We start from the raw sequence: 12,783 nt of genomic DNA, 5'->3' as shown, positions 1-12,783 counted from the left end.
TATGGTGTTTTCAGAACACAGGAGAATCCTACAGTGAATGAAAGAAGAACCAATTATGATGGAAACTTGAGTCTAATAAATATTTTGAGAGAATGCTAGATAGGGAAACATTGTGTTAGAAGTAGGTGTAGTAAAAGAATTTACTACTTTTCTAGAAAAGGGGGGACTGAGAGAAGGGGGGTTAAGGGAATCTTAGTAGATAAAACACTGCTTAATAATTATCTAGATTGCTGTGCAGCCCAAAGAATCAAGCTGATAGACAGTGTTTAATGTTTTGCCAATTATTGTATAAACTAACTGAGGCAAGAAGTCCTGCAGTTCCTCACAAAGGACGGTTTCTGATAAGAACTAGAGACTTGCCTTAAGAACCTGCTAAAACCGACCCTGAGGTTCGGATAGGAGCCAAGGAACAACCGAGTCTGCGCAAGAACAAGAGGTTACTAGCGGTGACGAAGAGGAGTCGTCTGACTTCATCTCTACGACCCCTGACGACCACCACAAGGAGGCACTGCGCAAGTGCAGTCAGAAGGAATTTATGAAAATGACTTCTTGGGACTAATTTTAATGCGAAGCGGGGATAGGTCATGCATATGTATAGGCGTATTGAGAAACCTTATGTATATGTAATGCTCCAAATTTATACAGTCAAGTAAGTTGCCATGTGAGGTGTGCACGACTTTGGTGGGACTAACCCCCCGTGTTGCCCAGTGCTGAATAAACATACCTACTTTACAATCTCACAGACTGTGAAGTCTATTCTCTGCACGTCACCGCCATGCCAGAGCCTCTGGCAGGTGGGAATGGTAGGTCCTTAAAGTAACTGTTCCTCATTGGTTTAAAAAATATATGTATATATATATTTTTTTTCTTTGAAAAAGAGTTCCTGAGTTGCTTCTGCAATGCTTTGTCAGGTTGGTGTCCCTGGAGACTTGACAGATGTGTAGGTTTGACCACTGGCTTAGATACTGTGCAGCTGACAGCAGAGAGGGTTTCCTCCTGCAGAAGCCTTGCCGCCAGGCCCTTTGTGCCTTGTCTCGCTCCCGTTGCGTGCAAGGTGGCAGGTCCAGTAGGGCGGGAAATCTGCAGCCTGGGAGGGGTGGTGGGTTGATGGCTCCGAGCCCCTGGCAGGTGCCCCGTGGCCGGAGGGCTGGGGACCAGGCCACGCTGGAGACACGATGGTTGGTGCTCTGCTGCAGGCCTGGCACGGGGCAGAGCTAGCCTGGCTGTGGCGGGCCCTTGGAGGAGAGACTGGTTCTGGAGTTTTCCTGCCCTGCCCCTTGCTGTAGGTGGGCAGTAGCATTCACGGCGTGGGCCACGCAGCGTTCGTGGCCAAGCTGTTCCCTCTGCCTGGGCTCTGGCAATTGCGTGGCATTTACTGCTGCGCGTGCGACCTCCTGCCTTTGTGTTGGGAAGGCGGAAGCCTCTCATGGCCATCAAGGCTGGGCCTGCAAGAGCGCATAACCTGTTATCTCTGCCTGCCTCCCCTTTTTCTGTCCATCTTGTGCTCTGTTGCAGAAACCCCATCAGTGTTTTTTCTCTGGGCTTTTGCAGTATTTCCCCTGTCACGTGTACTCGTTGAGCATGCCAATGAGCCAGCTCTTCTTGGGGAGGGATTTGCGTGAATTCACTTATTGCCTGTGGGTCCGCCGGGCAAGGTGGGAGTGTGGCACAGCTGCTGTGGGTGTACAGCCTCCTAATTCCTGGGGACTTGCTGGTGTAAGTGATGACTGAATTTTCTCCCCACCAGAGCGACAAGTGTCGAATTCTCACTGTTCAAGCCGGATCATGTCTGATGCACCAGCAGGGAAGTGCTGCTGTGTCCCACGTGCTGCCGGGGCCTGGTGCTAACTGCTCCCTTTGGCTTTACTCGCAGGGCGCTGCAAAGGCAGTGGGGGTGTTGAGCCTCTGGGACACCAGATGCGATGGCTGTAGGTGGCAGTGATGAATTGTGTGATGAGGGCAGTTGCCTGGCTTTGTTCCACCCTGCCTGAACCTCTAGCAAGTAAGAATGGTAAGTCTTTGATCCACCTATGTGCACTGATTTAAATAAAAAAAGGAAAAACCTTTCTGTAAGGGATTTGGTTCTGTAGTGCTCTGATGGGTTAGTGTCCCTGGAGATTTGACAGATGTGTAGATTTGAGCATTGCAACAGGGGCCCTTTTAAGTGTTGTACCTGATTATTAACACTTGTTGAAATACTCAAGTTTCCTTTTGCCATCTTTCCTGCAGGGATTAATACCTTGTCAGTTGTTATGGACATGAAGATTTTTCAAATGTAATTGATTGCCTTTTAATGTTCAGCTGAAGAGCATCTGTCGTGATGACTTCAGACTTTTCCCCACCAGATTGGCAATACTGATGCAAACTTCCGTTTTAGCCAGATTGACTGATTCCACAGATGCAAGGTGCTTCAGTTCCTCATGTGGCTCCATATTGAGGCTACATGCCCTTGCTTGCACCTCTGTTGCAGGGAAACTACATGTATGCTGCATGCTTTGAGAGCAGGCAGCACTGGAGGGTGCTGTCTGCACATATAGTAACACTGGTTGTATAACACTATCTGACATGCGGGAAAGACTTGAGGATCAAAAGTGAAGGAATTCTTGCTTTCAAAAGATCTCAAGTAAATGGCAGAGAGCTCTGACAGGTTTCAATTTAACTTTAACAGCATAAGCATAGCTTTTTTTTTTTTTTTTGTCTTGCCCCATTTAAGCACTGTTAAAATGAGGTGCTTCTAACAGGGAGCTTTTGTTCTTGATATTTTTTTTCTTTTTTTGGGGGGGTGGGTATTTTTTTTCCCTTTGAATGGGAGGTTCTCAATGCCTTGAGGTGTGGATGAAAGTCAACTTCCAGCAATGTGTCTATTTGCAAGAGAGGGATTGCTTTTGGTGTTCTTTTTCTTCCTTTTTTTTTTTTAATAGAAGATCAATGATGTGACATCTTCTTTGATTAGGATTTCACTAATGCTCTAGAAAATGTGCTTAACAGAACTTCATGGGATAAAAAGTTATTGTCACTGGCTTCATTCAGTTACAGCCTTCTGTTGCTGTTCAGGTGCCTGTTGTGCAGCTATAGAATCTCCAAGGAGGCTGAAATCTCCTTGGTAGCCTGTATCTATGAAAAGCATAAATGACCTTTTTATATGGCCCTCTTGAATTCAAAAGGAGCATGAGTGGTCTGTGTCAGATGGTGAAGCTGTAGAGCTGACCAGATATGTTACTCTGGCACTCTCTGCTCAGTCAGCTCCCCAAGGCTTTTATGAAGTACTACTCTAAAAGCTCCCACCATGCAGTTTTATGAGTGCATCTATTTGGAGTGCCTGGCAGTGAGGAAGTTTTTGTTGTTTGCAGAGCACCCCTCGCTGTCTAATAGTTTTTTTGGGGGGGGGGGGGGGGGGGGGTGAGAGCTATATACTTGCTGTTTCTGGTAGAGTAGACTGACGATGTTGGCTGTTTTCTTGACAGGTTGAGATTTGTCAGAAGTTGACCTGGGATCTGCTGTGATTTCAGTGCACTAGCAGAAAGCTGTCTTCTGCTAATGATGTCCCTCTCCATGCTACTGCCTGTGATCGCTTGTCCAAGCTACAGCATTCACATCGCCCTGCAACAGCTCTGGTCTTTTCTCAGAGCTAGCAGGAGTGATAAACTGGTGTCCTGCCAACTTACAGATGGAGGGTGTTATTTTTCTTGGTATGAGGCATTTAACTGTAATGGATTCTGGAATTTGCTGCATTTTTAGTGTAATTGGATGCTTTTGTCTGCAAGGGCTGCATTCGCCACCTGACAGCTAATGTTATCCTACCATAATCATTAAAAGTAAGGAAGCCTCTCCTTAGAGAGTGACTGTCAAGTATGGGAGGATGGCCTTCTCTGTAATGAGAGGGGGGATTCAAGTCTTGGCTCTGCCCTGTCATCCAGAAAGCTTTAGTAATGTATCATTGGCAGCCTGTAAAGTGGGAAGGGGCATCTTGGATGCTGCAGTGCAGTGTGCGTTTCTGTACTGTTTAGAGTCTTATTTTTTGAGTACTGGGTGAATTCAGCTGGTGACTGAAATTCTCTTTACATGCTTTTAACAGCCAATTTCTGGATCTCGTAATTGTTTCAGGGAGTTGGAAGGCAACAGTGCTTCTTTGTAGTGATTGCTTACATGGAGCTGCCTGCTGCCTCATGCTAGGAGAAAGGGGCGTGATCTCATGGCAATATAGCTTCTTCGGATACCCTGAAGTAAAAGTGCTTAGCTGAGACTTGTGGCTGCTGCTGTGCTGCAGGAAGCATCACTAGGGCACAGTTCTCTGTATGTGAACAGCTGGGTGCTAACATTCGACAACAGGACTGTCTTCTGGACCAAAGGGAGTGGCGTAGTCTGCACTTTGTTTCTGTTTGGACAAGGGCTGTCCCTCAGCTTCTTCCTTAGATCCTGTGTGGGGAGCAGCTGCTGTAGAACATGAGTCAGTTGGGATTTTAGCTGGCTTGGTAAAAGGTGTGGATTAGCATGTTCCCAGGTAAGTCACTGGCTTTGCAAATTCTTCTGTACATGAGTCTTACAGAAAAGTGACAGCAGTCTGGGAAGGAATGGAAGCTGATGTCAGCTTCTGTGAGGATATGGACATTTCCCTTGTGCAGTGTGTTCAGCTCGCAGGAATGACTGCTTCTGGCTAGAGAGACTTGGTGACAGATGTTCATTCAGATCCTGCAGTCTTCCCCTGGATGCTCTTTGGCAAACTTCCAGGTTTGCAGAACAGGAGAATGAAATAAATTGTACATACGTGCTGAAGTAGGGAACCACTAAATGAGAAGAAGCTAAAGGCTTTTCTAATAACTAATTTCCTAATACCAGAGAGGTAGTCAAGAGCCTGAAGATGTATTGCTTCCTGTACCTCTGACTTCCATATCCCAGATCAATTGACTGTACACATCTGGCCTCAGTAGGGGTGAAAAATCTGGGTCAATGCACCTGTGCTGCACAATGTCTGCACACATAGAGGGGTTGAATGGTGGCGAGTCTGTTCTGCAGGGAGGGAGAAAGCATTCTCCATCTGCTGTGCCCATTAGCCTGGCAGTCAGGAGTGGTGTCTGCGTGATGTAGTCAAACAGGCCTTGGCAGATGTCTCATGCAGGTCCTGGTCTGGTAGCATTTGTACACCCCACTGGCGATACAAATGAAGTAAATTGCTCCTTCGGATAAAGCTCATGAGAAGAATTGGGATACATACTAACCTGCAGTGTCTCAGACAGCAGGTTCAGATTCAAACCCCAGGCCTAATGATGGAAGTAGCTATTCCCCACGTGCTGCTGTTGGGAAGTAGCACAGCAGGTATGTGCATTAGGGATGGGGTTAAAAACTAATCCCCCCGCAGCCTCATTAGGTTCCTGAGGAGCAGGGCCACCTGGCAGCTGTTGAAGGTTCCTGTGATGCTAGTTCTGGGCCTGTGGAAGCCTGTAACCGATGGGTTGTCCATGCTAAATGCCAACCAAGGGGCTGCTACCTGAAAGCAGCTGGGTGCACAGGCAGGGGCTGCAGTGAGCTAGCTAGCCCAGAGGTGACAATGCAGCTTGAAGTAGCTGAAGGGCAAAAGTGAGGCATGGATAACAGGCTGAGGAAACATTTAAGGAATTATTTCCTGCAGCATTTGAAGTATTGCTGTGTTATTTTTACTGCCCGATAGCAACAGCCTAACTAATACTGTAATGGGTTGGAAGTTATTTACAGCAGTTACAAGTTTAGAGGGTATTTCTGCTACTTAAAAGCATAAATAACAGTTTCAGCGGTTACGGGAGGGGATTTGGTATCTGAGCTGATAGTGGCCTTTGGCATGTATGTTTAGTAGGAAACAGCAACAATGGAAAATTAGCTATTCATCAGCATTCAAAGCAGTCTTCCATTAAACTGGGTAGAGATTTTTCTCATTCACTTAATGTAAGGAGCATGATCTCCTGAAACAATATATTGATGAGGGATCAGAACTGCTGCTAAGGTAATTACTTTCATAATGAGCATACTTACCAGCAAGTGTACTTCAGGAAGTGGAGAGTGCTGCTTGTCCAGTGGGAGCTGTAAGGACAGATGCAGCTGGAACATGTTCTTTGCATGTTTTATTACCTCTCCAAGAAAAGTTGCTCAGGCCAGGATTCAAGCACTGCTGCTATTGCACATGTGCATAGGGATGGAAGACAAAACTGTCTGAAGATGACTGATCTACTGTAGGCAACCCATAAATGCTCTCTAGTCTGGATGCAGAGGCTGGTTGGAAGCACTGAACTGCGTGCGAAGAACTGAATCTGGAGGTCTCCTCTGACCCGGCAGCTGTAGGGGGTGCTGTGTGCATGCGTTGCCCAAAGCTTAGTAAGGGCCAGATGGAGTTTCTGCATCAAACTGTTTGAGTTGTTCCCTGTGTGTATATAGTTAAGATGCTTTCACCTTGTCACTATAGCGGTGTGCTGTAGTAAACCTCTGGACCAGTGGTCATTAGCTTATCTGTAAGAACAAGAAGTGTGACAAAGTGGAGGCAGACACTAAAAGTAACATCTGAACTTGCCAGAGGCTTTAATTTAGAGGAGTAGAGGTGGAGGAGTTCTGTACTGATAGGCTTTTGTTTCAAAGCTTTCATCTGCTGGAGTTTCTGATATGCCTGCAAACAGCCAGGCACCTTAGGTGTGGCTTCATTTTACATCTGTCTCTGATGTTTTTTCTGGAACTAGTTTGGGTCTAGAGAGCATCCTGTCCCCTGGCACTCCTTCCACACCTTTGCTCCAAATTCCCACATACCATGCTCAAAAATGTGATCATGGCTGCCTTTACCAAAACTCTGTCTGGGCAGAGTTTCAGCAAAATGAGGGTAAATGGTAGGTGCAGCTGGTAAACACAGGCTAGGGGTCATGTTCTTTAGTAGTAGAACATCTTTTTTTTCTGTAATACAGGATATCCTACCTTCTGCTGCTTCTCCAAACACCCTTGGTAATGGAGAGCCGGCTGAACTTGGCTGTGGCCAGCTATGGGCTCTCAGCAATGTGGTATGCTATGAGCTCAGGTAATTTTCCTGTGTGTAACTGTGAGCTATTAAAAAACTTGAGCTGCAATGGACTTCCTAGTACAACTGTGTTACAGCCAAGTAATGAAGTATGCCTCCCAGTTAACAGAGAAACCATCAAACTTTATTGTCTGTATCAAGCATGGAACTAAGATCACCCCATTTGAAAATCTCTTGATACAGCCCTTTGATAAAAGATGGGGTGAGGTGTGTGTGGGGGGTGGTTTAACACTGAATTTAAAGCAATTTGCAGCTCAGCTTTCTTCCTCAGAGCTGTCCTTGGCATTTGTTGCCCCATTGCTTGCCTGACTTCTGCAGGCACTGGTCAACTCCTGAGTGTGTCTGCTGGGTGTTTTAAATGAGGAGATGAGGGCCAGGAGGTATGTTTTGGACAATGGCTGACTTAGAGCTTTTTCTGTGCACAGACAGCTCCCTACTAGCTCTCAGAGGCTGGCTAAGGATAATCACAGTATGTCCAGAGCTTATATTCTGCTGCTGTGAAGTGGCTGAGCAGGACAGTGAGGACAAAGGCAAGAATTGTCAGTTCTATCAATTACAGCAGGAACAGATGATGCTGTATGTACTTGTGTAACTTTCTAAAACTGAAATCTGGAGTCACTCAGGGGGCTGGTATGTTTAAGTAAATGTTTACTTTTCTCTAACAGCTCTGTTTCTTGGTGCCATGAGCATTTGAGAGGAAAATAGCACAGATTATTTCTCTGTCTGATGTTTCTTTTAATAGGCATGTTTTCATACACAGTGAGAGGTTTAACATCTGTATTCCCAAAGACCCAGGCATCTTTTTGACTGCATGGTGATTATTATATTCCTTTTAGACCCATCTGTTAAGTGGCTGCATTAGCTTATGGGATAGCACGGTCCATTTATTCATTGTCATTGCTGCTTCTACTCTTTGCGTTATTTCCTCTGCCTCCATCTCTGCTCAGTGATAGATTAAGTTATCTGACACATCAGTTGTGTTGACAGGGGCTAGATGTTATCATGGACAGCAATGAAGCAAAACTTGTTTTTGTGATTGCCGTAGGAAGACCCATGTTTCAGGACACTCAGATTGCCCCACAGGCAGTAAGGGGAAGACTTCTTTTGAAGGAGTGTTTTAAAGAGATGTTCTGCAGCTACAGACTTCTGTTTGTCTTCCACCCTTTTTGCCAGATCCCTTGCATTGGTTGGGGTGAAGCCAAGTGTCTTGGTGCAGCCCAAGTCTCTGGTGCTGTGGGAACTGCTGGTTAGTTATAGCACCTAGGGTTCCCAGGCACTTTCCCATCCAAGTGTTGGGCACAGGGTGCAGATAGTGCTGATAACCTTTGGCACTGCCCTGGCTGTCTTCTGTCAGCCTTCATCTTGCAGAAAACTGCAGTTTATGTCCCTCTGCTCCCTGCTGTGACTTTTCTCGCTCAGACCACCTGGTTGATGCTCAGGTTCAGCTCGCTGTGTAGAGGGATGCCTGGTGCTCTCTCTGGAGCTCTGGCTTTCTGCCAAGGTTCCCAGCACACACCACCAAAATCTCCCCTTTGCAACATGATACCTACCAGTGACTGGTGCTAAAGCCTTCAAGATTGTTCCACAGTAAATTAAACTCCAGAGAAAAGTGCTGGAGATGGTTCTCTTCACATTTACAGAAACAGGTACTCTGGGGTCTGAAGAAATTATCTTCACCTGTTTCTCTGCTCAGTGCCAATGTGAGGCTAGCAAGGACTGGATGCAGCCCCTGCCACAGGGCTTCCAGTGACCAAAATGGGCTCAAGTCCTTTATGATGTGGATGGGAAACACCTGGCAGCTTGCAGGTAGTAACAGAGTTTTCTTGGTGATGGGTAAAAATATTCATTGTGCTAGACCATATTCATGGTGTTTGTAAATCGCAGCAATTCCATTATATTCCCTAAGGTTGATTTGGGTTCATGGAAACAGGTTCAGGGCCATTTCTGTCTATGTTACCTGAGAATCTGCCTGATTTCTTCAGTGTTATATTTAGAAAAATGTCCACTGGATAGTCTGCAGTTCACTGTGGCTGTCGCTTGCTCTGTTCAGTTTTGAATGCTGTGGCTGGGTCACCTTGAAGTCTTCCCTCTAGTGCTGAGAATAAGCTTGACTTCCCTAGTCTTTTCTCAAAGCAAATATTAAAGCCAGGGGCTGTCCTCATTTCTCTACTTTGCATAGACTCCCTTGGGTTCATGTAACCTTTCTCAGCGAGGATGTCCAGGGCCAGAAAAACTTTTGGAGACGTGGTCTCAGCATTGACTGCATGAAGAAGCAAGGCACATTTCCCATCTCCGACAGGGTGGCAGGTGTCCTTCCAGTGGGCTGAGGAGGCTCAGCTGGTGCATGAGGGTGGTAGGTAAGCAGATGCAGCCCCATGTGGTGCTGCTTGCCCAGATGGATTCCCTGAAGCCTGTTCCTGGAAGCTGCTCTCTGAAGGTGGGGCACTATGTCAGCACCCAGGGGCTGGCCCAGAGTAGCACACGTGCTTTCTGCTCCACACATGCTTACATTTCCCGCTGTGGGTGGCCGCAATGTCTTCAACACCGTACTGCTTCTGGTTCAGGGCAGCTCTTTAACTGAAAGGGTGAGGCTCGTGCTTTTGATCCTCCCACAGATAGTGGAATGCTTGCACATGGGTCCAGGACGGAACCCAGCCTGTAGGCAGCAGCTAATTTCTGGATACCATTTCTCAGTGAGAAGAAATACTAAGTAAGTTGTACCTCTGCCCTTGTTTAGCAGCTTGAAGTAGGTATACTTGCTTTGTGCTGCACAGCTGTGCCAATGGTAGACATTGCCTTACCCTCACCAATTTTCCCAAATCCAGCTGGAGAATTTAATGGCCTGCTGATGAAGAAAGATGGTTGCTATCTCATGCAAATGGTTGCAAACCATCTGCAGGCACATGAGGGTGTTGCTGTAATTGTTACATGTTACACTGGCTTAGTCTCCATTCATGTCTGCAAGAATTTTGTCTACCAAGAGGAGATAAAAAACTTATTTTTTCCTTGAGATATAAACTTATTTTTTCCTTGAGATATAGCACTCATGGAGGAAGGTTTGTCTTGAGAGTGAATCCATTTTTCAGTGGGTGTGGATCAGGCCCTTGACACCAGCAGTTCAAAGCAGACTTTTCCTTTGAGTATTCACTGTCACTGTTTTATAGCAGGATATTTATAGGTGCAATTTTCTTCGAAATCTACAGAGGAGGACTGGAAGTGTCTGAGAAGTTTTGTTAGTCAGCAATTTACGTTGCTGTGGAAACTTAGCAGGGCTTGGGAAAACCACCTGGAGAAAAAGGTGGTTGCCAAAAGTGCTAACAGCAGTGTGCATCTCTTGTAAGCTAGGAACCAACCTAAACCTGTACATCAGGCACATGCTTCACAGCAGCTACTGTTGTGTCATGAGGGTGACACATATTTTGTGCTGCTGGTCATGATTTCCTTCTGTAAACCCTCTCTGTCACTTCTCTGACCTATGACACATAATCCCTGCCAGTCTGTCATGGTTTAACCCCAGCCAGCAACTAAACACCATGCAGCTACTTGCTCACTCCTCCTTCCTGCCAGTGGGATCATAGAATCATAGAATTGTTTAGGTTGGAAAAGACCTTTAAGATCATCGAGTCCAACTGTCAAACCAACACCACCATGCCCACTAAACCATGTCCTGAAGTGCCACATCTACGTGTTTTTTGAACACCTCCAGGGATGGTGACTCAGCCTGTTCCAATGCCTGACAAGGATGGAAGGATGGGGAGGAGAATTGTAAAAAAAAAAAAAAAAAAAAAAAAAAAAAAAAAAAAAAAAATCAAACTCATGGGTTGAGATAAGAACAGTTTAATAACTAAAATATAATAACAATAATATAACAATAATAGTAATTGTAATGAAAAGGCATATAACATAAAGAGGGAAATTAGACTCAAGAAAAGACAAGTGATGCACAATACAATTGTTCACCATGCACTGACCAATGCCTGAGCAGTGATCCGTCCCTCCCAGCCAAGTCCCCCCAGTTTATATACTGAACATGATGTTCTATGGTATGGAATATCCTTTTGGCTAGTTCAGGTCAGCTGTCCTGGCTATGTTCCCTCCCAGCTTGTGCACCTGCTTGCTGGCAGAGCACGGGAAACTGAAAAATCCTTAACTCGGGATAAGCGCTACTTAGCAACAACAAAAACATCAGTGTCTTATCAACATTATTCTCATACCAAACTCAAAACAGCACTGTACCAGCTACTAGGAAGATAATTAACTCTATCCCAGCCAAAACCAGGACACAGTCTTTCCTCTGGTCCTGGATGATATGCTGGGTACCAAAGTGGCGTTGACGTCCTTGTGAGTGAGGTTGCTGGCTGTAAAGGTAAGTAGCAACATTGGTGGGGCTGAGAGGGATGCTGATCAGGTCTCAGCATGAGTTACAGTGACTTGGTGAATGTATTTGCATGCAAACCTGGCTTTTTTTCTAGCAGAGCTGACCAGGTAGACCTGCTGTTGCATAGCCCTTTGGCAAGTGGAAGGCTTGGTGAGAAGGGGACAACTTCTGAGTCATCTTGTTAGTTTATAAAGCAGATACAAATCTGGTCCTTGATGTTCTTTTCCTGCCCTTTTTTTTTTCCCCTGCCCTGGAGGAAACTACTTGCAGGACTAGAGCAGAGCAGGGGGGAAGCACAGATGGATTTTCTCAGTGACAGAAAGCAGAATCAGGGCTCTGTGTGACTGCCAGACTTGTGGCATAACTGTTGGGTGCAGGGTTCACCATGCTATGTGGACTGGCTGCAACAGGCACAAAGGGTGTCACAGCCTGTTGCCTGAGAGATGTGATGCAACCTTTTCCTTCCAAGTGGCAAGTGGGTGCCTCTCTTACTCTGTGTTGCAGGATTCTGGAAGTGGCATTGGTGGGTTCTCCCTCCTGCTGTTTTTCTCTTTTTTTTTTTTTTTTTTTAATTTATTTTTATTTTTTCTTTAAAGAAAATGGAAAGGTCACAGTCTCCCATGAGCTGCCTTCTCCCTGTCTGAATTCTGACAGGGTATCTGACAAAGGCACCTATCCATGGATGAGCCTAATGATTTTCCCTCACACTGAAGACGAAAGCTCACCCTTATCTGGGTGTTGTCAGATATTCCCTCTGTCTGATGGCAGGAGTCTGTCTATCCATCACAGCATCGTTGTTCCCTCAACTGTGGCTCAAGAGGTGGGAGAATGAAGATATAAAGCTGCATGAGAGGTCTGCAAGGCTAACGGAAGACAGGATCTCTCAGGCCTTCAGGAATGCATCACTGGGTTCAGCCATGGGTAGGAGGCTTGTTGGTGAGTTGTGGTTTCCTGTAGGTTTGCCTGATCCTTAAACCTATATAGGATCCCTGAGAGCTGGTGGGGCTAGTAGCCCTGTAAAGAGAATTGTAGTGGTGGAAGTGTTAGGAGCATCTCACAGGGTTTATTCATCTTCATTTCCCTCCTACTGGGAGCAAAGACCTCAGGAGCTGGAACAGTAGGAACAGTCCCCATGTCCTGTGAGATCTGTATGCATGTGCATGGTGCTCTAGCTCTTGGCTTCTGCAGCTGTAACTCATCCAAGTTGCTGTCAAAGTTAGTTGTGAGTTGTCTAAAGCAGGTCAGTTGGCAGTCTAACTTGTAGAAGCAAAAATGGGTTTTGGCCCCTTTGGACCATGTTGCAAAGGACTGCGTACAACTGGACTGTGTAGTCCTGGTAAGAGATACTACTTGGGTCAGCTGTGTTTTTATACTAACG

At 45.9% G+C, this 12,783-nt stretch overlaps 1 protein-coding gene and 2 non-coding genes across 5 annotated transcripts in view; all 3 read left to right on the top strand.

Annotated features, from left to right (window-relative positions):
* The window catches only part of LOC115339888 (somatomedin-B and thrombospondin type-1 domain-containing protein-like), a 39,517-nt gene that overhangs the window by 252 nt on the left and 26,482 nt on the right, over positions 1-12,783 (top strand). The window contains exons 1-2 of one of the 3 annotated variants that reach the window (XM_041122795.1): positions 767-803; positions 1,874-2,011. In XM_041122795.1, coding sequence (XP_040978729.1) covers positions 1,942-2,011 — 70 coding nt within the window. In that variant the 5' untranslated portion in view covers positions 767-803; positions 1,874-1,941. Of the gene's footprint in view, positions 1-766; positions 806-1,873; positions 2,012-12,783 lie in introns of those variants that run through there. The other 2 variants (XM_041122797.1, XM_041122796.1) reach the window with 2 other exon arrangements.
* Positions 1,711-1,802, top strand: LOC115340012. Its single transcript, XR_003922893.1, has one exon. It is a non-coding gene; the product is annotated as a small nucleolar SNORD12/SNORD106 (small nucleolar RNA).
* LOC115340013 lies at positions 2,309-2,402 on the top strand. The gene has a single exon (XR_003922894.1). It is a non-coding gene; the product is annotated as a small nucleolar SNORD12/SNORD106 (small nucleolar RNA).

This window comes from Aquila chrysaetos, chromosome 3, assembly GCF_900496995.4.
Source record: "Aquila chrysaetos chrysaetos chromosome 3, bAquChr1.4, whole genome shotgun sequence".
NCBI classification, from domain to species: Eukaryota; Metazoa; Chordata; class Aves; order Accipitriformes; family Accipitridae; genus Aquila; species Aquila chrysaetos.
Note: the sequence above shows the minus strand (reverse complement) of the source record. Positions and strands in the feature narration are given on the sequence as shown.